We start from the raw sequence: 21,297 nt of genomic DNA, 5'->3' as shown, positions 1-21,297 counted from the left end.
CTTAGACTCCAAAAATCTACGGAGATGAGATTGTGTCTGGATGAGCCGTCAGTGTAGAGAAATAGGCCATAGATTATCAAATATCTTTTATTTTATGACTTAGTCTTTTACTAATTAAAAATGATTTACCATTTCCATTGCAGCTGTTATCTTGATGTTGTTTACTTTGAATCTTAGACAGTTATTTACAGCAAAGTAAAGGTTGTTGACCCTTTAACTTAGTTTCCTTAAGTATGAAGCAAATGTAGAAATATTTACAATATCTGTTTGAAACATGTTGTATCTTATGACACTCCTGTGGTTAGACGTCACTCCTTTAAATGCTTGCTAAATGGAAGCTCTGTGGCCTTCCGACTCTGCTCGCTGGTCATGCGTGGACTCAGGGAGCCATTTGGCAGCGTCAGCTCTACAGCTAGGATGGCTTGGCCTGGGTTTGGCCTCCTAACCCGAGCTGGCCCTTGTTCTGGTCTCTTGCAGCTCTCTGTGACATGCACCCCATGAGAGCCCTCTTCCTCATCCCCCGGAACCCAGCGCCGCGGCTGAAGTCCAAGAAGTGGTGAGTGCAGACCTGAAGGCAGGGTTGCCCTCTGATTCTCTTTTGGATGAGCCAAATCCTTAGGGCCTGCTGACAGTGAGTCTAATCCTGAGACTTGGTGAGTGATTTTCCATGTGCTGTCGCTCATCATACAGTACATATTATGTACCTACTATCTGCACAGCAAGTCTTTATTCCCACAAGTTCAAGATAAGGAGCTGTAAGCTCCAATGGGTAGTGGAACCCGAGTAATAAGATAGAAGCTCTTTGATCAATCGCTCCAAGTGATCTCTTTCCTGGCCTGCAGAATATCTCATCAGAGAGGTGACAGTTCAGAGAGTCACCTCGTTAGATTGGCCGCCTTTTCTTTTGCTCCTTAAGACAGTAATTCCCTAAATGCATACACACACCTGGTAGTATGCGAGGTGATTTCACGGGTCTGTGCATGAACGTTTGTAATTTTTGTTTTTACTGTTGCTTTCTCTTTATGGCGGGTGATGCTGGCTTCTTATTTGGGGCAGTGATATAACCTTTCCATTTAATAAACTTATTCACATAAAAAGTGACTTAATTTAAAGAAAAATCCTTAGTGAATTCTTGTATGGGTGGTATACAGATTTGGTGAAAGGTGTGTTGGTCATGTATGAGTGACTGAAGTTTGGGAAGCAGACTTCTACAGGTTAGGCCAGAAAATGGACTTTTGACTTTTTTGTGTATTTATATCAGGGTCTATGACAAAAATTCATTGCTCCTTCCCTCCCCCTGTGGATGTGGTGTATTCTCTCCCATAGATTCTTGAATTCTGATTCCACTTGCCCTGGGGCCAGCCAATTCCTGGACCGCTAGGACTGCCTGTCCTTTTCTGGAGACGCAGGCTGGGCAGTTGGGAGAGTGAAGGGCCAGGACCATCCCGCCCCTTTTCACACCACTCCATGATCAGGCCTTGACTGGGCCCCTTCTGTTTCTCACCCACCCTCCGCTATCCAGAGAGCAGTCCTGGTTGATACCAGTCACCCAGGAGTGACAGAGCAGCCCTGGCGGAGCTGCACAGAGACAGGGAAGGGAGATCAGGAAGCGGGGACAGCCTCTGAGTTGCTGAGGCCTGCGCTGCTGCCAGGAGAGTGAGAGTTGCTATTGGTAACAAGGAGGGAGAGCCGGCCCTGCTCCTCCTCTCCGGAGGGTCACTGTGCTGAGAGACAGTCGTTCTCTCCCCAGCAACAGCCTTCCATTGGGCACCGGCACAGCGTGCGATTGATGGGCGCCCGGAGGCCCTGCGTCCTCCTCCTCCCTGGAACAGACTCGGGAGAGAGGAGTCGGCTCAGTTCTGTCCCCTGGAAGCGTCAGTGGCACTACAAAGCCCTCTGCTAGATTTCTGCCGGCTTTTCGTGCCAAGCCTCCCCATGGGGCCTGCTGTATACAGTGGGTGTTACTTACTTACCTCGTTCCCTCTCTGCCTTCTCTGCTCCCCGCCCTGCTGCCGGACAGATGTTCCAAGCTCTTCCACAGAGGACAGACTGGCCATCAGCATAGCTGTTTTGTCTTATTGGCACAGTTTGGCCACACACCGTGTTTCAGAAATATTTATATTAATTGCCAACTTTTAAAAACCTGGTGATTGAGCATTCCATGGAGATGTCTGGGCTTTTATGCAAAGAGGCAGCCATACTCCCTGCCCAGTGGCTCCCGCTCCTTTTAGGGACCGAGGCTGTCCTCCGAGGCTGCACCAGTCGCCGCCTCTCCCAAATCAGAAGCTGGAGCCAGTTGGTGGCACCCTGTCCTGTTTTCCTCTCAGCCCTGGCCTGCGCCGCCCTTCCTGTGACCCGGCCGGCCCCTCAGGAAAGTCAGGGAACACCCCTGCACCACGGCCTCAGTGTTCATTGAGCTGGCCCAGAAAGATCAGCTCTGCCCTGACCTTGTTTGAGAAGTACAGACATGGGGGAGGATACAGGCTGACTTTTCTGCTTCAAACCTTTGACGAGAACTGATTCAGATCGTGTTGGAGGGAGCGGGATCAGTCCCGGAGTGTGAGGGGACCAGGCCCCTTCCCCTCCCCAGCACCTGGCCCACCTTGCCCGCCTAGGAGGGGAGCAGGTGAGGAGCCGGCCACACTGCCTGACAGGGAGAGGGAAGAGCACGGGCTGCTTGAGAGCGAGTGGGGGAAACAGCCCTGGTGAGGGCCTCTTCCTCCCTTTCCACAGATGGTTGTGCAGCCCCTGGCCACAGGACACTTGGTGTGGCTCCCACTCCTCTAGAATGGGATTCTAGTTTCTGAGTGAAAAGATTTAAGCACTTCACGGTGCTCTGTCGTGAAGGGCCAGGTCGATAGCGATTTCAAATAGGTTAGTGTTTGCCTAACTATCCTTTAGTGTTTGAGAGGAAGTAAAATATTTTGTTTATTTTCCTATTTTTTTCTTAGGAAGGGACTCGCCTGTCCCCTAAGAAGAGAAACAAAACTCCCAAATCTTTTATTTCTTTTATTTCTAGATACTCTCTCCCTAAGTGAGTTCTCAGATGAAGTACACTGTTCTCAGTGTACATACCAACATTTTACCAAAGGGGGCGCCATTGTCCTAGAGACGGCCATGAACTCTTCATTATAAGGGTTCCATTGAGGGCCATTTCCAGCTAACAGTACTGAACCTACAACATATGGGGCCCATAAAGCATACGTATGTCATGGACTCAGGAACCTATATATATATGTGTGTGTGCATGTGTATAAATTTAAGACATATATATATATATATATATATATATATATATATATATATATATATAATCTTAAACCCAACCCTGCCGGACAGGGTGCTCTGAGTCCTCATTTCATGGGCGAGAGACTGAGGCTTCACAAGGCTGTGCAGTCTTAGTTTCCCAAGTTGTAACCCGCATTCTTTCTACTGCACATTTGGTCTCTTAAAGTTCAGGATTGGAGCGGTAGAGAAGGAGCTGGACTGGTCTCTTGGTTGAACACTGTTTTCCTTGGGAAAAGGAAAGGGAGCGGTAGCGTGCTCTTTGCCCCTTTCGAGGCGGAAGGAGAGGAGAGCAGCTGCACTCGCGGGAACCGGCCCTCCCTGCCCCGCCAGCGTGATGAGGAGAGGCCTTGCAGCCGAGGAAGCCCTGTCGGGGCTCCAGCCAGTGCTCAGGCGGCTCGGCCTAATAGTTAGGTCTCTGGGAGGATTATAACCTTAGTTGAATCAGAGGAGAACGACAATGCTCTCAGCCTCTGTCCCCATGTCACCACCAGCAAATGAACAGTAGGTTGGGACTCCCATTTCCTCCTCGTGTCTCCATGGCTGGTTGGATTCAGCCCACATGGGGAAACCTTCTTCAGAAGCTGTCCTCCTCCCTTCTCCTCCCGCCCACCTCTCCCGCTTCCGCATGGACACGCAGTGCTCTAGCTTCCCTCCAGGCATTTCTGGAGAAGGACGGCATGACTTCGTCCCCGTAAAAGGTGGCCAGTCTCATTCTTTTCACATGCCCTTAGAATGTGAAGACTTCACACAGGCAAAGCAGTGCTCAGTTGAGTTCACTGAAAAAATCATAATTGCTTATCACTGGAAAGAGATATGAGATTCCGTGGTCCCAACCACTGGCGCTCCAGATGAAGACTGGGAGGCCTGGTGAGGTAACCAGTGTATCCAGAGTGCCAGGCACATCACTGGGCAAGCCAGCCTGGAACCCCAGCCTTCTGCTTTTACTCCGAAGTTTACAGCTACTCCTCTAATATTAGGAAACGCCAGTTCTGATTCTTGGTTTTCTAAAACTTTTGTGTTAGGAAATGACAAAGCTTTGTGTGTGTGTGTTCTAAATAAAATAATGATAGTAGAAAGCAAATATCAGAAAATAATTCGAATAGGCTGAATGTGCTAGTAGTAGTGTGACTTTGGACTTTATTAAAATCAAAAGAAAAATTGCTATGTAAACTTTTAAAATTAACCCTTTTTTGCGCAGTCTCCTTGGAGATAGCAGTCCTGTTGACTCTTCCTGCTAGCATATCTAATCTAAATATATGTGAAATAGTGCCGTTAAAGAACGCCGTACGATTCAGTTCAAGAGAAGTTGGGAAAAACACCTTCAGATTTGTGCTTCCAGCCCTAAAGGCAGATGCTCCTGTTCTTTAAACCTGGTGATGGTCAGAGGTTGCTGGCACATCGTCCTCAGAGAGGTGTTATAATAATAATAACAAGAATAGGAAACGCATACAGCATTTATGACGTGACAGGCACCGCTCTAAGCATTTTATGTGAATTAACTCATTTATCATCACAACAGTCTTTTGAGATAAGTACTAACAATATCCCCATTTGCAGCCCAGGAAACTGAGGCACAGAGAAGTTAAGTAATTTGCTCAAAGTCACATAGTAAGTGATGAAGCCTGGAGTAGAGAAAAAGGGTAGTTCTGGGCAAATGCACATTTTAAAGATCAAATTGCATTGAGAGAGTCTGACGATTACCAAAAACTTTGAGCCTGGCTGGTTATAATGATTAATGTAATAATCTCTCAGGCATTTTTAATTTCCGTAACACAATTTCATGTACAAACAGGGAAAGTCTGGGAAGATAAAGTGTTCAGTGACACTGGTTTCCGAAGAACTAGTGCCTCAGACTGTAAACACCAATCATTAGCATTTTTCTCTCCATGCCAACCCTTGGGAAATTAGTACTACTAATCTTAGGCATTTTTTTTTAAAGAGACAGAACTAAATTATTGGCGGCAGAGTTTCAAACAATAAAGTTATCTAAATTGACTTTTCAACCCATTAGACCACTCAGCAGTAAGGTGGTGTTCCGCACAGGTGAAGTGTTTCTACTTTTAATTAAATGTGTAATCAAGCATATTGATTCTTTGGTCACACTAACTTAAATAAGAGACAATGAATCTTTTCTTTGAAGATTTGTTTTAAGTAAGCATTATTTCCTCTTCAAACAGCACCATTTGAAGAAGACGTGGGCTACATTACCAGCTTTGGGGTTCTGCACATCTTGGCCCATCCTTTGGGCCCAAAGTTATTCTCTTGAATATTTCTTGAGGTTCCTTCCCGTCGGGAGAGAGAACGGAAAAGGATTCTGTGCCTACAGCTGGTTCCTTAAGCCTCTTGAGCGCTCTCTCATCCTGGAGATTTCTCTGACTTTTTTTAGGTGTCAGTATTGAGAAGTGGAATGTACAGTCTGCATCTCATTTTTAAATTGGATGTGATTTCTTTTATTTATCATCCTCTAATTAATGGTTGACACTTTATAATAAAGAAGCACTTCCTTCTAGTTGCAAGCAGGAAAAAGAGAACTACTATTTGCATTCCTTGTGAATATTTAATAGCTTTCTGTCTTCATTTACTTTTGTTTTCATCTTTTTAACACTGATTTTTCTACCTAGCAAAGCGCTGTGTAGAGTTGGTCTATTTTTTATGCAAGTTAGCCTCATTCTCTTCGTTTTATTCCTTAGGAGAGTCCATTATTTCCTTATGGTTTTTCTGGTGAGGGCTCCCCTTAGATGCCACTACGTTTGTGCCTCCACAGTTTTGTTTGAGAAACAACTTTGATCTGAGAAAGAAAGCAAAGTAAATAATATCTACCTCTGAACCTCCCTCTCTGCCCCTCACAAGCACGGATTTGAAGGGAGCTGTGTTACAGCTCTGGCCCAGAACGCTCATCCGATTACCGTTCACGCATTCATTCACTCATCAAACATGTAAGGGCAGGGATTGTGCTCATGGCATGAAGATGACTCAGGCACATCCGACACTGTGGAGAATTTCTAGTGTGGAGGAAGCAGGGATAGGGGCTGAAGGACTCACAGGGAGGGCGTGAAGTGTCCATCCTGTTGTCACTATTTCTAGTCCACAGCGTAGCCAATCTTGACTCATCCTGGGGTGACCCCAAGGATAGCAGCTTACTTTTACTTCTATGTAAAATCATTTAAAAGCTTGAACATAGCTTTGTAATTTAGGGAGGAAAATGAATACCAGTAATTCAGTACTTCAAAAGCATGGAATAAGGTGAAAAGCCGCTTGGACGTGGGCGATGTGGAGAGTGGCGCATGCATGAGTGCCCTCTCGCATCTGAACCTTGAAGAACTTGCTCTCCACTGTGTGCTGTGTGGTGAGGACGCCTTTCAGGCCTGAAGTATTTATAGAGGGCCTGCTAGGAAGCCTGGGAAAGACTTGCTCCTGGGATCCGCTCCTGTAACTCCACAGTGCTCCACAGGAGGGCGCCAGAGAGCACAAAATGGATTCCCTCCTGCTCTGAGCAGGGTGGGGATCGTGAGGAGGGTGATAGAGCTCACCGAGGTCTCCGAGGGTGACTGCTCTCCTGCCAGTGGAGTGCCTCGGACAGGCATGCTATAGAGTCATGAGCTTAATTATTTATGATGCTCGACAATTTCCTGGAACTCTCAGCAAGAACGTGCGTGCCCAATTCATGACTCATAGCTAAAGTCCACCATTAGTTTCTCCCACGTTGTGGACTTGCTGCCCTAATTCTTGGTGTGGTATCTCTCACCAGTTCTCCCCTGCCCCTGTGCGCCTCTGTCCCCATGTCTCTGTGTGTTATCTTTGAGGAAATAGTGCCTTTCTAGAGAAAGATAAGTTTGCCTCTGGGTATGAACTTAGTCCCTCAAAGTGTTTCCAAGTCCTTGGGTTGATAGCAAACGCACATACATCCTGTTCCAACTAATTGGAAAGCAAAGTTCAAAAGTGATTCTGAAATTACCAGCGGAAAAATTTGCCTAATCAAGTCCCTTTACCGTATGAGAATCTGGCTCGTTTCTACAAAATGTCCTCCCCCTCACTCACCTGTCCCCCCTTGGCTTTGCATTTCCCGGCCTTGCACATCCTGCCTCCTGTAGGCAGCTCGGCTCAGTGTCCCCTGACGGCTAGTGTGCTCACTCCCTGCTCTGGTTTCTCACTCTTTTCCTGCCTCCCTGAACTACCCCTTCCCCTGAGGGGTTTTCTCCTCATTCTTTGGGGGCTGGCTCTGGTTCCCTCGTTCCAATATACCTTCCAGGCATGATGCTCACTGGAATCTTTCTCTCCTCTGATTCCTTTTGGTCTTCTGTGTGACATTATGTATAAACTGTGCAAAAATGTTTTCATGTCTGTAACTACCACACATTGCCTGAATCGTCTGCTGGTGGTGATGATGCCTTGAGCCCCATTGTGCCTAATAAAGGGCTAGACCTACTCTGTGACTGGTTGATCCCTATGTTGGCTCATTGAACCTATTTTTTTTTTATTCCAGTATTTCAGACGATATAAGTTTGCTTTTCTTTCGACTGTCTTTATCTGTCGATTCCTCTCTTTCGTTTGGCAGGTCAAAAAAGTTCCAGTCATTTATTGAGAGCTGCCTGGTGAAGAGTCACAGCCAGCGACCAGCCACGGAACAACTGATGAAGCATCCGTTTATACGAGACCAGCCTAATGACCGACAGGTCCGCATCCAACTCAAGGACCATATCGATAGAACAAAGAAGAAGCGAGGAGAGAAAGGTTAGCATTTGTGTTTCAGCAGGGGAAACAAAGGATGGAGTGAGTCATGGGCTCTTAATGTATTCGGAGGTGACCGTGGGGATTTTGAAGGGACCTGCCTTCTGCTTTGGTGTGAGGGGCTGCTTTTGAGATCACAGCCTGTGGGCCTCCATGGGGTGAGACGGCTGCAATGGAATATTCATGAAAGAATAGAACTGCGGGAAATATTACCTTCTCCAGGCACTGAACAAAAAGTCATGTTGAGTGATACTCTGGAGTGGTTTAATATGACAAGCGATTTTCTTAATTCAAATGAATATTCATGTGTAGAAGACTGAAAATCTACCGAAGACAGACAACCTAAAAAAATACCACCCAGTTGACATTTTTTCTACTGGCAGTCTTTAGCATTTACATTTTCGTGCTCTGAGGCTCATTTCTAATTTAGTTATTAGAAAGTCAGAATAAATGTTCTGATAGTCACAGTAATATAAAAGAGGTTGCCAGGCTTGCTCTCTGGAACATCGAATTTTGAGCTGGAAGATCATTTAATGCACTTTATTTTATAGATTCAGAAACGCTTATGTCTGTGGCTCTAGCAGTTGCACCACACTGTCTTTTCCCTGCATCGTTGGAAAGGACGTGCGTCCAGACTTGAGGTCCTGGGGCTGTACTCTACTTATTTGAATAGTGACTCAGCATTCCTTAACTAGCGTCCTGACCAGGTTTTATGGCTACTTGGGTCGGGAGGTAGGGAAGCTGCGGTATGGGAAGGAAAGGGAAAGATGCAGAGGACAGTGGGAGTGAGTTGTCCCTGGGCGGGAGCGGGACTGGGCAGCTGGCGGGGGGATGGCAGTGAGGAGGCAGGATGTGGCTGCGAGGTGCTCACCAAGTGTGCAGGGAGTGGAGAGGAGAGGGAAGGCCAGGGGCCGAAGATGGGAGGTGCGTGGCGCTGTGCTTTTCCTCACTTTGATCCTCCCCGCCTTTCTCCTCTGTTCTTCACAATCCAGGGGGAGTGGTGGCGGGTGGTGGGCAGAACAGGACAGGGGATGCTCTCCTTCTATTTGAATTTCTCGTCTTCTTTGCCTCCATGGTTAATATCTATGGTGTGGTAAGGTGTGCCTGGGGACCTAGGGTGGGGGAGGGAACAGTGTAGGAGCCAAGACTGGGCAGAGGTAAGATCAGCAGAGGGCTCAGGGAGGTGAAGTGCTCAGACTTTTGTTTTGAGACTCAAATTCTGAGTTCAAATCTAGTTCTACCCCTTCATATTTATGTGAACTTCACCTCAGTTTTCTCATCTTTAACATAGGAGTGGGGGTATCATCATAGTTAGTATTGCCTGGGAGTGTTGCAAAGATTAACTGAGAGAGTGCCTGTGAAACGCTTAATACACTGGCGCATAGACATACTCAATAAATATTAGATGTTTTTGTTTAGACAATTCTTCATTGACCTATAATTTTTCAGCACTGTTCAGGGTTACTTTCCGAGAACTTGTGACCTCTCTGCCTCTGGCCTGTGAGTAAGCATGGATAAAGCTTGTGCCTTGGGTTGTTTTCACATTTTTTGGGTGCAGACTCTGGAATGTGACTGAGAACTCGCCATCTTGTGAACATGGACATTTTATGTGTTTTAGTGCAAAGCAGAAGAGTGAGATTCTTGGTGGCAGGTGTATTCAAGAGTTACAGGGCAATTTAAGGAACCTAATTCCCTTTAAGCTTAGAGCCACTAGAAGCCCTCATTTTTATCTGCTCCCCGAGGAGGAGTATTGATCATATGAGATCTCCTTCCATTTGCTCAGTTTGACCAAATGACTTAATTTGCTCCAATACTTTTGTCACTCTCTTAGTAGCTCTGAGACCAGCTTTTTGGTGGAATCAAACAATTTTAATTTGTATTGCTTTATGATTTTTTTTACCTGATATTATTTTTTCCTTAAGATATGTTTATGCATACTAATTTAAGCAAGTAATATAAAAGCAATCAAACCAGGTTCTGGTGAAGTCTTACAGCAGAACCTGATGAAGGAGGGTTTTACCCTAGAGAGCAGAATTAATTGGATTAGTTGTGTGCTTCCTTTCCTTGCTGTAATTTCCTTTAGGAGATAAAGTATCTGCATTTTACTTTGAATTCTGTGTTGATTCATCTCAGGAAAGTTTGGAATGTTAATCTTTCAATATGGATTATTGAAACACTTTATGAAGGTTCTTTACGTTTTGGTGAAATAGTACTTAAAAAATAAGTAGCCTGAAAACTTCATACATATCTAAATTTATGAAGCTAATTAGTGATTTAAAAAAAAATACACTTGAAGTCATCACACTTGGCTTCCTTTCTTCATCCTTTTAATGACTAAATAGCACAGCAGGCAAAGGGTGTTTATGATCAGATTTGGTAGTTCTCATCATGTGACTGCTGCCTCCTGGTGATGACATAGCCAAATTGCAGTTTCAGTTCCTTTTTAATGGTGCACAACTGTCTTCAAAGTTGTAATTTCTAACTCGCAGCTATGAAAGGACAACAGTAATGTGACACCCTCCCTTGATTAAAATTAAAAGCTCCTCCCCACTGCCCACAGAAAAGTCCACAGCATGGTTCATATAAGGATCAGCAAGCCGTATCAGCCTGCTGGCCTTCTCACTCCATCTGCTTTTCTCACACCCAGACAGATAGCCATCAGGACTCATTGTTTCCTGAACATGTCAGTATCCCTGTGATACTCAGGGGGTTAGGTTGCTTAGAATGCCCTTTCCCACCACTTTCAGCTGCCATCTGCCTGGAGAAGGGCCATGGACCTTCCAAAGCCCCACTCATTTCCTCCTCAAAGACTTCACTGTCTACCCCCCATTATGACCAGTGGACTTAGCTGCTTCTTTCTTTGATATCTCATTGCTTTTTTAATGTACTTCTATTTAGCATATAATATGTTGGAAAGAACATCAGTTTTAAAGTTGGAAAAGTTCTGGATTGAATTCTAGATCCAAATCCCAGGTTTATTAATGAGATAACATTGGTCATGTCACTTAATCTCTTATAATCTCAGTATCTTTGCTTGAAAAATGGGTTTTTATGAAAAAATAAATGAGAGAACACAGGTAAAGTACTTAGCATGGTGACTGGCATGGGAGACACCAATAAAGGTTAGTCCCTTTTCTTCATAATCATGGGAACTCTGATTATTTACTTGTCCATCTTGCCCAGTAAATTCTGATCTCCTCCAAAGCAAAGACTCAGTCTTATTCATTATTGCATGTTAACCTGCTTAACATATTACTGAATTATTTTACATATTCATGAATTCAATGAATGTCCCCAGTGGGTCAATCTAAACACATGTAACTCTGTATTTTTAATAGCACATTGTCAGAAGTTTCTTTCTGGTATTTATCAAGATATCTAAAAGCAATTTGTGAGTCCATGTAAGTCATAACAGAGCTCCTACATAAAAAATGATAAAAGCCATCAATAAGTTAACAGTGGGCCAATAAAAGATTGGTTTAGATGGTCCTATAATGGACTTTAACACAAACTGAAAAGGTATTTTTCAGTTCCTTGTCTTCATTTTCATGTGAACGCCAGGCATTAGGGACAGATATGGAGAGTCAGCTGGGATAGTCTTTTTTTTTTAAGATTTTATTTTTCATTTTTTTCTCCCCAGTGCTCCCCAGTACACAGTTGTATATATTTTAGTTGTGGGTCCTTCTAGTTGTGGCATGTGGGACACCACCTCAGCATGGCTTGATGAGTGGTGCCATGTCTGCGCCCAGGATCCAAACCAGCAAAACCCTGGGCCGCCAAAGCTGAGTGTGTGAACTTAACCTCTCAGCCACGGGGCCAGTCCATGGGACAGTCTTGGATGGGATTAATTCCATGGACTTGAATCCAGCTGGTGGGAACCGTTAGCACACAAGTCAGGAGGCCTGGAGCTTGTCCCAGCTCAGCGTTAGTGACAACTCTTTGGGCCTCATTTACTTACTGATAAAACAAGGGGGGCCGGGCGGCGGGGCGCTTTGCTGAGCTGTAGCATCTTTGGTGCACTAACATTCTGTGAGTCTCTCTTCAGATGAGACCGAGTATGAGTACAGCGGAAGTGAGGAGGAAGAGGAGGAGAACGACTCAGGAGAGCCCAGGTGGGAAAGGCAGAACCGTCTTCTCATTTCCACGTTCTGAATTGTGCTTGTGTGAGATTCACTTCCTTTTGATTTATAGGTTCATTTTTTAAGAATCCAGCAGGGTGATCTTATTTAATTTATTGCCCACAAACATACTCATTAATTTGGGAAAATTTCCCTAAGCAGACTCTTAACGAAAACGTGGAAATCAGCATATTCTTTATCTTGTCCCCCAAGATTTATGGTCTCTCTTCTAAGACCTTGTTTCCTCACTAGTTAACATGGAGAATGAGCAGAAGGCAATTATCTGGGCAATACAGGACTAAAAGTACCCAAAACTGCAACTTTCTGGGAACCTCAGTGGTATTTTTGGACTTGAGTTGCTCGGTTCATTACTCCCTACCTTTGAGAAGCCCATGAGGACAGCCAGTGTCCTTGTCACATGCCTTGGTATTTTCACTGCAGCCAAATCCAAGAGGAAATGATTTCCGGGAAATGAAGTTATACTCCAGAGGTGAACCCTAAGTGGAAGCTTTTGTGCCCATTCTGGCTGTCTGGGTTGGACCGCAGTCAAGTGCTGCTCCATTATTATCTCCCCTACGTTTTGATTTTCACTTGACTTTGACTCTGACTTTCCTCTAGTCTGTGTTCATAAACAAAGGCCCGTGAGCTCACACTGCTAAGATTTCTCTCTCGTGAGAGAATTCAGCTCATGGCAGTTTGGTGGGTCAAGGGGTGCAGGCCTACACACCATGGCGGGTACACTGAACATGTGAAGTGAGATTTATTGGGGAAAACGCTCAAGTAGAAGGGTCACCAGGGTATTTGGGTCTCTGTCCTCTAGCCTTCCAAGGAGGGGACCCCAGTGCTTCAGGAGAAGGAACAGGTCCCGTACCACTGAGGCAGAGCTTCCTGAGCAGGGGAAAGGCCAGCACAGCCACTGCTGCCAGAATGAGCCGGCTCAGACCTCCCGGGCTGGATTATTGCTAAACTACGGGAAGAGGGCGGCACTGAGCTTACAGGGCCATCCGGGTTTTCTCTTTTCACCTGCTCTGGGAATCTTCAAGGTCAAAGACTGAAGGGGAATTCTTCCCTTCCATCTGATGTCCCCAGTTTAGCTGCATGAAGGTGATGACTGTCAGGTGATGACATGGAAAATGAACATTTTTGGAAGGCAAAGCACCAAATGCCCTGCTTTCAGAGAAGGTGTACACTGTTTTTCCAGAGCGCACCCAGACGGTCATGTCAGCCCTTCTGATCACTGTCCTTGGAACTGAGAAGCCCTGTTGTAACTAATACTTACTAAACTGTGTGAGTCACTTAGTGGGCTGACCTAGCCATGCCTTAACACTTCTATAATTGTAGCATGTCATGATATCACATTGAAGATTATAGTCCAAGTCTTGTTTTATGGACACATGTAATTAATCTTCATGAAATCCTGAAAAGCAGAAAGGGACAATGGTTATCTCATTTTAGAAATGAGGTCACAGCCCAAGGATGGCAACTGGGTCACACACCGAGTTAATGATTGAGTCACTAATATAACTCAGATCACCTCGCACTGATTCAACATCGATTCATAATTGATGGAGCATCCTCGTGTGCATGTGATCCTGGGTTCTTCAAGCTCTGCCGCCTATGCACGGAGCACGTGGCCTGTGTAGATAAACGCCATCATTTGGGGTTTGTTTTAGAGTTCTACACAGAGGCTGGACATTTCAGGGGAGGCTTACTAGTAGAAAGCCAGCGTTCTGTATGGAACGTCACGAACAAAGACTTTTTGTGTCATGTTATGGCGGTATCTCACACTGCACGCTAACCACTCTCCAAAACAGAATGACCCCTTGTCAACTGCCGCCAAGCCTGCTCCTCCCACAGCCTTCCCCATCCCAGTCTGTGTCACAGCCGCTGCCCAGGTGCCAAGACAAAACCTGCAAGTCATCTCTCACTCCACATTTTGGCTCCATCAACAGGTGGCATTAACTCTGTCCCTAAGCGCTTCTCCCAGCCTCCATCCCCCCGCTCCCACTCGGGGTAAAGTCTGCACCCTGGGGCCACCGCCTCGCAGCCCCACTGGTAGCCTTGCTTGCCGTCATACTCCCGTGGACTGTTCGTTCAGCAGCCAAATGCCTCTGCTCTGTTTCTCTCCTGCTTATAAGCTTTCCCTGCGTGCCTTCCACGGCCCCGTGCTTCACGCGGTCTGCCCTGTGTCTCCGACCTCCTCTGTCCCACTGTCCTCTCGTTCACTCCGCTCTGGGAAGACCAGGGGCTTCGGTTCCTCAGAGAGGCCACACCTGTTCCCACCGCAGGCTTTCTTCCCCTACTTCTTCTTGGGACTGACTCTCCATAATTTGAGTCTTGGCTCAGCTGTCACCTCCTCAGATAGGTCTCCTCTGATCACCCCAACTAAAGCAGAACCCATAATCCTTGCCCCAGCGCCCTGCTACCATCGCTCTTAAACGCTTACATTTTTTGTCTTCTGTCGAGCCTATTAATACCTGAACTTACATTACTTGTAATAATTTGTCTGCCTGTCTAATTAGTTGTCTAACTATCTCTCTTCCCCACAAGAAGATAACTAGAGAGAGAATTTGTTTAGTTACTGCTGTATCCACTAGAGCCTGTTACAGTGCCTGCTGCTTAGTGGGTGCTCAGTACTTATTTAATGGGTTTATTTTAAGCGGATGCTGCCATAAAGATGAAAAGAGCTAGATTTATATGAACAAATTGGGGCCTTTTCCCACCTCCCTGTTAGGCTGCCAAGGAGTCTGTAGCCCTGAGCTGTCCGCCTGTGGTTAGATGAGAGGAGGGCAGCTCTGACCTCCAGTGAAGTGGGTGGAGTTTGCTTATAGTGTTTCCTTCCCTTGTTCTCTCTGCCACACACACACACACACACATATGCACACACATCATGCACAACCACCCTTTTACAGATGAGGAAACTGAGGCCCATGGTGTTTAAACGGAATCTAGGAATCAGTGAGCTGGGTTGAAGTCCCAGGTGCCCCCCCTGTGGCCAGAACCAAACCGTTTAACTTCCCTTTCACAGTGGTGCGGGGAGGCAAGCTCGGAGCTCTCGGACTTGGCAGACTTGCGTTCATGTCCAGGCTCTGTGCCAACCTTGACTCGGGCACCTTCCATCCCTGGCTCATCCTGTCTTCCCGTGAGCAGCCTGCCCTGTGCCTGCTGGGGTTGGTGTGCGGAGTCCAGGAGGTGATGTGGGAGAGGGTGATGAGCTCGTCCAGGCAGAGTGCGCTCCCTTACTGCTCCCCGTGGGCCATCTTCATCTGCTGGCTTTCTTCTCGCCTTTCCTAAACGTGAAAAGAAGCCAGTCTGGGGCACAGGGCTTGCACAATCATCAAAGCCTTGGAAACAGATCTTTGCTACGTCTCAAGGGTGAGAGAGTGGTGTGGACAGGCCGAGACAGAGGCGATGACTCTAAGATGTGACATCCCTCTAGGATGGAGACCACATGTGTATACAGTAGTCACACTCAAAGGCAGGCTGGACACTAGTCTCCTGCCTTGACTCTGCTTCCCTTGGGGGTGAGTAACGTAATTCATGGAGGATCTAGGAGCCTGTGCTTGAGCAGGTGGCTTCTTTCCCCGCGTATGGGGTCTCCTCCCCCAGGAGCCAGGTGGCGATGGCCCTGGCCCATGCGGGCTCCTCACCTCTCTCTCCTGCCCACAGCTCCATCCTGAACCTGCCGGGGGAGTCGACGCTGCGGCGGGACTTCCTGAGGCTGCAGCTGGCCAACAAGGAGCGCTCGGAGGCCCTGCGGCGGCAGCAGCTGGAGCAGCAGCAGCGGGAGAACGAGGAGCACAAGCGGCAGCTGCTGGCTGAGCGCCAGAAGCGCATCGAGGAGCAGAAGGAGCAGCGGCGGCGCCTGGAGGAGGTGAGGACCACTCGCTCCTGGCCCTGCATCTCTGTGCTGGGGCCGCCGCCCGGGGCTCCAGTGTTGGCCCCATCCCACCCTGGCGTGGGGCCGCAGCCTGCTGGGAGCCCACATACCTTCACTGCAGGGGGACGAGGCCCCAAGGCTCTCACAAGCAGAGGACTGTCATGCTTGGGGCTCTGGGACCTTGGTGTGGTCGCTTCAGAAAAGCAGGTGGAGGCCTCGGCCCCTTCAAGTCTTACTCAGATGTCACCTCCTCAGTGAGGCCTCCTTGACCACCTCACTTAACATCACACCCCCTCCCTCTAGCATGTCCTGTTGCCCCTCCCTGCTTTATTATTTTTACCTGCTCTTGTCACCTGCGCTCATAATTTCCACATACTTCCCTGTGTCTGACACTGGAATGTAAACTCCCTGAGCGCGGGGGATTTTGTCTCTTTTATCCCTGATGTATCTCTACATTATGTATCTCTCCTGCCTACGACAGTGCTGAGCACACAGTAGGTGCCTCAAAAATATTCTTGGAATGAATGAGTTAATATACGAATGAATGAGTCGACAATTGAGAAGTGATATATAGGTGCTAACTAGACCACAGTGAAATGTCAAGTATGGAAAAGCAGGGCCTGCCTCTGGATAATCCTTTGTTCCTCCTCTGAACACTGGGGAGAGCATTTCACAAATCCTTCCACATGCCCTTTGGTACCCAGGGCCTGTCCTCTGGTTTGTGGGCTGCACTTGCCTTCACCAGCAGGCATGGCCGTCATCTCGGTGGGAAACCATATGCGAGGCACACTTCCCTGCATGGCTGTCTGGTGAGGCTCTACCCTGTGGTCTTACAGATGTGTTTTAAAGCCTCCTTCTCAGAGCCTTGCGCCGAGGCTTCCTTCCTCTGCCAGGTAAATCAAAGCCTCCAACAATTGAGAGGCTGGGAGAGCACAGCTGTTGGGGAAGTTGGATGGCAGATGAAAGGTTAACTGGCTGCGCGGTAATGGGGCAGTAATTTTACCCTTTTCCCAAACACCGTCTTGCTCCTTATTAACGGTTTACAGCAATTCCCTTGCTTTGTCAGGTGGCCGCTGCAGTTAGAGGATGGTGAACTGCAGACACCAGCAACAGATTGCTTTTTAAATGGCACATCCAGGTCCAATGTCCCTGGTTTAAATCAGGGAGGGCCTCAATTCCAGTTTGCAGTAAATCCCATCACCTCATTATGACCCTGGAGTATTAGTGTGCTGACCAGCAACGGTAATACCCAACGTTTGCAATTATTGAGTGACTTCTGTGTGCCGGGTCCCAGGTGGGATGCTCTGCTTGTATCCAGGATCTCATGTACTATCATGATCTCTTTGTATATATCCATTCTCTCTCCTACAAAATGCATATAATCCCCATTTAACAAAGAAGAAACCGAGGATCAGGGAGGGGAAGTAATTGGTCCCGTGTCACAGGCCCAGTAACTGCGAGGTCGGGATTCGCACCCGGGTCTCCCTGCTCCCAAAGTCCACGCAAGCCCAGCGACGGTGAGTGCAGGTATGTGCCGGGGCCTTAAACGTGATCCTCAGGACTGATCTTCATAGGCTGCAGCCAGCGGTGTAAGTCTGTAATACCGTTGGGGTGAAGACAGCTGAGCGCAGGCGAGTCTGCCACTGACCTCCTTCTAGTCTAGGAATGACGCTGGGGTGGACGGAGGCTCTTCAGGGCTGCAGGGAGGAACCCTCAAAGGAGCAGGTAGGGGCGGCTGGAGGGAGCTGGGCGTTCACCAGCTCTCCAAAGTGAAGGACCACGTGTAGCCGCAGGTTACTCTCCTGGGCACAGATTGAAATCCCTTGCAGCTGGGCCCTGATGTAGTCTCCTTCAGCCCAGCCCACCCAGCCCAGTTGTGGCCGCTGTCCTGGCCCCAGCCCAGAGCCACGCCGTTTCCTCCAGTCTCAGGTCTCCTGAGGACCACAGGCCTCTGCTGTTTGGATCCAGAGTTTACTCCTTGAGATTCCTGAGCCCCCGTCTCTCCAGCTAAGCAGCGTTCCCTCAGGCTCTGCCCCCAATCCTGCCTTCCCTGCTGCTTTCCTGGTTTGTGGTTCATGCCTTCCAGGAGCCTTTCCCAAGGCTGCCACCTCGCTGGAGTCACACCCTGGAAGGAAGCTTGACCGTTGGCCTTAGTGGGTTCTTTGCCTAGCAATTTGCTATGCTTAGTTTCAGGCTAAAGGCACTTCATGTGTAACCCTAGAAAATTCCCACTGTCATCCCGAAAAGCATTTACAATATTCAAGAATGCAAATATGTACATGGGTGCATGCACGCGTGCACACACACACAGACTTAGATGAATTTCCTTTTTTAAAAAAAATTTTAACATAAGAACTCTTGGCTTTTGAACCTAGATCCTCATTTAGTGCAGAGTGTTTTCAGAGGGTGCATTGTTTTGTTTTTATTTTTTATATTTTTCCCCTTCTTACCTGGCACGATCTATTTGACCTTATATGTTTTTTTATCGAGTTGTTAGAATAGTCATTTCTAACAGTCATGAAGCACCAACCACATGACAGGCAGTCTGTTCAGCACTTTATGTGAATGGTCTCCTGGAATCCTCACAATAACCCCTCTTCTAAAGACAATGCAGCTGAGTCTCCAAGAGGTTAATCATCTACTGAAGGTCACACAGCTTGAGAAGAAACCAGGTGCTATCACTGCTTCCGTCCTGCCTCTCTGCTGATAAGCCACGGTCAGCATGCTTTTCCAGATTCTTTACCTGTCTGTGGACTTCCACCCTGGGAACGGAAGGAGTTTGAGCAAGGGCAAAGAAGTTTTCGCCAGTAGGTGCTCATCTTTGAGCTGGGATCTCGCTCTCATGCTCCCAGGCAGAGCCACAGAGCCTTCCTCGTGTCTCTCCTTTTATAGCATTTTCTGGAGCCTCTACCTTGGACGCAAGTCAGAGTTCAGACTCAGAGGGACACGTCTAGCCACAGGGACACACCCCCAAAGTACCGGCGCACGCAGAAGGCCACTGCATGCCCTTTGCCTGATGCACCGATGGGCATGAACCTGCCTTCCCCCGAGAGGCAGGACTGCTGTGGCCGAAGGGCAGCCAGAGGTGATACCCACCTTATCTTTTGATCCTTTATCTTGCCCCTATTGCTCAATAGAGAGGAAAAAGAAACACTAAATACTCACATGGCTGTACGTTCTGAACCCTTCAGTAATGACTCTGCCCCCAGGGACTCCTCTCCCGCTCCTGCTGCATCCCCATCTGCTGCCCTGGCCTGTGGGGACGACTTGTGTTTCTAGTGTCCTGGGTAGGAACTTGGACTGCATTGTCACACAGGAGCAGCAAGAGCCCCGGGTGAGACTGGCAAATTTAGCTTCATTGTGGGTGGGGTGAACTCTTGTGGGCGTCCTAGGAAATATGTTCCCATTTCCAGATAAAGGCCCTTCCGATGCCCTTTGGTGACATGGGACTGAGTAGGTTGTAGTCTTCGTATTCCTCAGTGATCTCAGATGTCACCTCCTACCAGAGGTTTCTGAGGAAGCCCTGCACGTCTTTGCTATTTATGGGTAACCATGTGGATTTGGCTAGGTTCTAAATCAGTAACTATATATTCTTAGAAGGACTTTGACTGTAAACTGAGTGCAGTCATTTATCAGCTCGTGAAAAGGACGTGGCTGCAGGCTAGTTAAATGGTGGGCACAAGACTCTTGGCTTTTTTTTATTGAGATGTAATTGACATGGACTATTATATTGGTTTCAGGTGTATGACTTCGTGATTCGACATTTGTGTACATTGCACAGTGATCACCATGATGTCTGGTGACCCTCTGCCACCACACAGAGTTAATACGATATCATAAGTCTCTCCGCTTCTGACTGATGATAAAGTACAATTTATAACTAAGTTCCAGGAACTTGATTAAACCCCGCTGAAGCGAATGAGTCCATCAGTAATGAGAAGAAGTGCACAGAGAGCTTCTTGTACTTGATTCAGTTCCATAAAAGTTCCCGTCACTTGGCCTAGACAACACGCAGCTTGTCCTATTCTCCATCACAGACAGAGCGCCCAGGACGTGTCGAGCTTTCGACTCTGGTTATCTTTTCACACTAACCTTGCACAGAAGATTTGTAGTGATGCTTGATTCTGCTCAAGAGTTTTGAAATGATGTTAGTGATTTATATGTTTTTTTCAACTTGCTGAGCGCCCATTTGGAGGAGAGTCCCTAGGTCACAGGAAAGAATCAGATTGACCCCAGGAGCACCACCCTCCTCCACGGTAGTAAGTTTTATTCAGAGAATTGTGTTAAGTTTTTCAAGCCACCTAGATCTACTTTAGTGCCTTTAAGACCATCCTAACGTGACCTAGTTATAAAAACAACCAGTTCTAGGTAAAAGATGTCCTAGTGCTTTGGTTGTATCACCTGAAATTTCTTTTAAAGAATTACCACCTGTAGGGCCGGCCTCGTGGCATAGTGGTTAAGTTCATGAACTCTGCTTTGGCGGCCCGGGGTTTGCAGGTTCAGATCCCGGGCATCGACCTACATTCTGTTCATCAAGCTAGGCTATGGTGGCATCCCACATATAAAATAGAGGAAGATTGGCAATAGATGTTAGCTCAGGGCCAATCTTCCTCACCAAAGGAAAAAAAAAAAAGAATTACCAGCTGTATCCTAATGGCCAGTAATAGTGGAGCACTAACATATAAAATGAGAGCCTGGTACTTCACACATATGAAGTCCCTATAAGGCTCCAACTGTTTATTTTGAGTGACTGCAGCTTTCAAGGATGTTGGGCTCAATTGTTTTTTTAAAAGTGTATGGTAGAATTAAAACCTTTTCCCTGTTCCAAAGGCAGTCATTCCACAAATGGAGTGAATGCATACCTCCACTGTACAAGTGCTGTGCTGGACACTGGGAATATAGGCTGCCCTTGTGTAGACCAGATCTGTGAGGGACACAGACAGTAGGCAAATAAACACCCAAATAAACGTTCACTACCATTGCCAGACTGCTATAGTGAATGGTGAACTGAGTGAGCCACGGGGCGGGAGCCTGGCCGGGCTCGGAGGCCTGTTGGTCATATCCAGCTGATGGAGGGCAGCAAGGTGTGCAGGAACGCCAGGCTGGGAATCCAAGGCACAGTCTGGTGGGGCTTCACAGGCCAAGTTAAGGAATTGTGAATTTTCTTCTAAGAATAGTGGGAAAGCATTGACATTTTCCAACCATGGAAATATGATCAGAACTGCGTTTTTAAAATGAAACTTCGGCTGCTGCAAGGAAAGTGATTGGAAGAAAGCAGGAGTG

At 47.2% G+C, this 21,297-nt stretch overlaps 1 protein-coding gene across 32 annotated transcripts in view; it reads left to right on the top strand.

Moving 5' to 3' along the window:
• Window positions 1-21,297, top strand: part of TNIK (TRAF2 and NCK interacting kinase) — a 383,452-nt gene that overhangs the window by 270,057 nt on the left and 92,098 nt on the right. For all 32 annotated transcript variants that reach the window (XM_070242619.1, XM_070242611.1, XM_070242624.1 and 29 more), the window contains 4 exons: window positions 478-556; window positions 7,844-8,019; window positions 12,062-12,128; window positions 15,804-16,008. In XM_070242619.1, the coding sequence (XP_070098720.1) occupies window positions 478-556; window positions 7,844-8,019; window positions 12,062-12,128; window positions 15,804-16,008 (527 nt within the window). The remainder of the gene's footprint in view (window positions 1-477; window positions 557-7,843; window positions 8,020-12,061; window positions 12,129-15,803; window positions 16,009-21,297) is intronic.

Source organism: Equus caballus, chromosome 19 (assembly GCF_041296265.1).
Source record: "Equus caballus isolate H_3958 breed thoroughbred chromosome 19, TB-T2T, whole genome shotgun sequence".
In the NCBI taxonomy this organism is placed as follows: domain Eukaryota; kingdom Metazoa; phylum Chordata; class Mammalia; order Perissodactyla; family Equidae; genus Equus; species Equus caballus.
The sequence above is the reverse complement of the archived record's forward strand: the minus strand, read 5'-3'. Positions and strand labels throughout refer to the sequence as shown.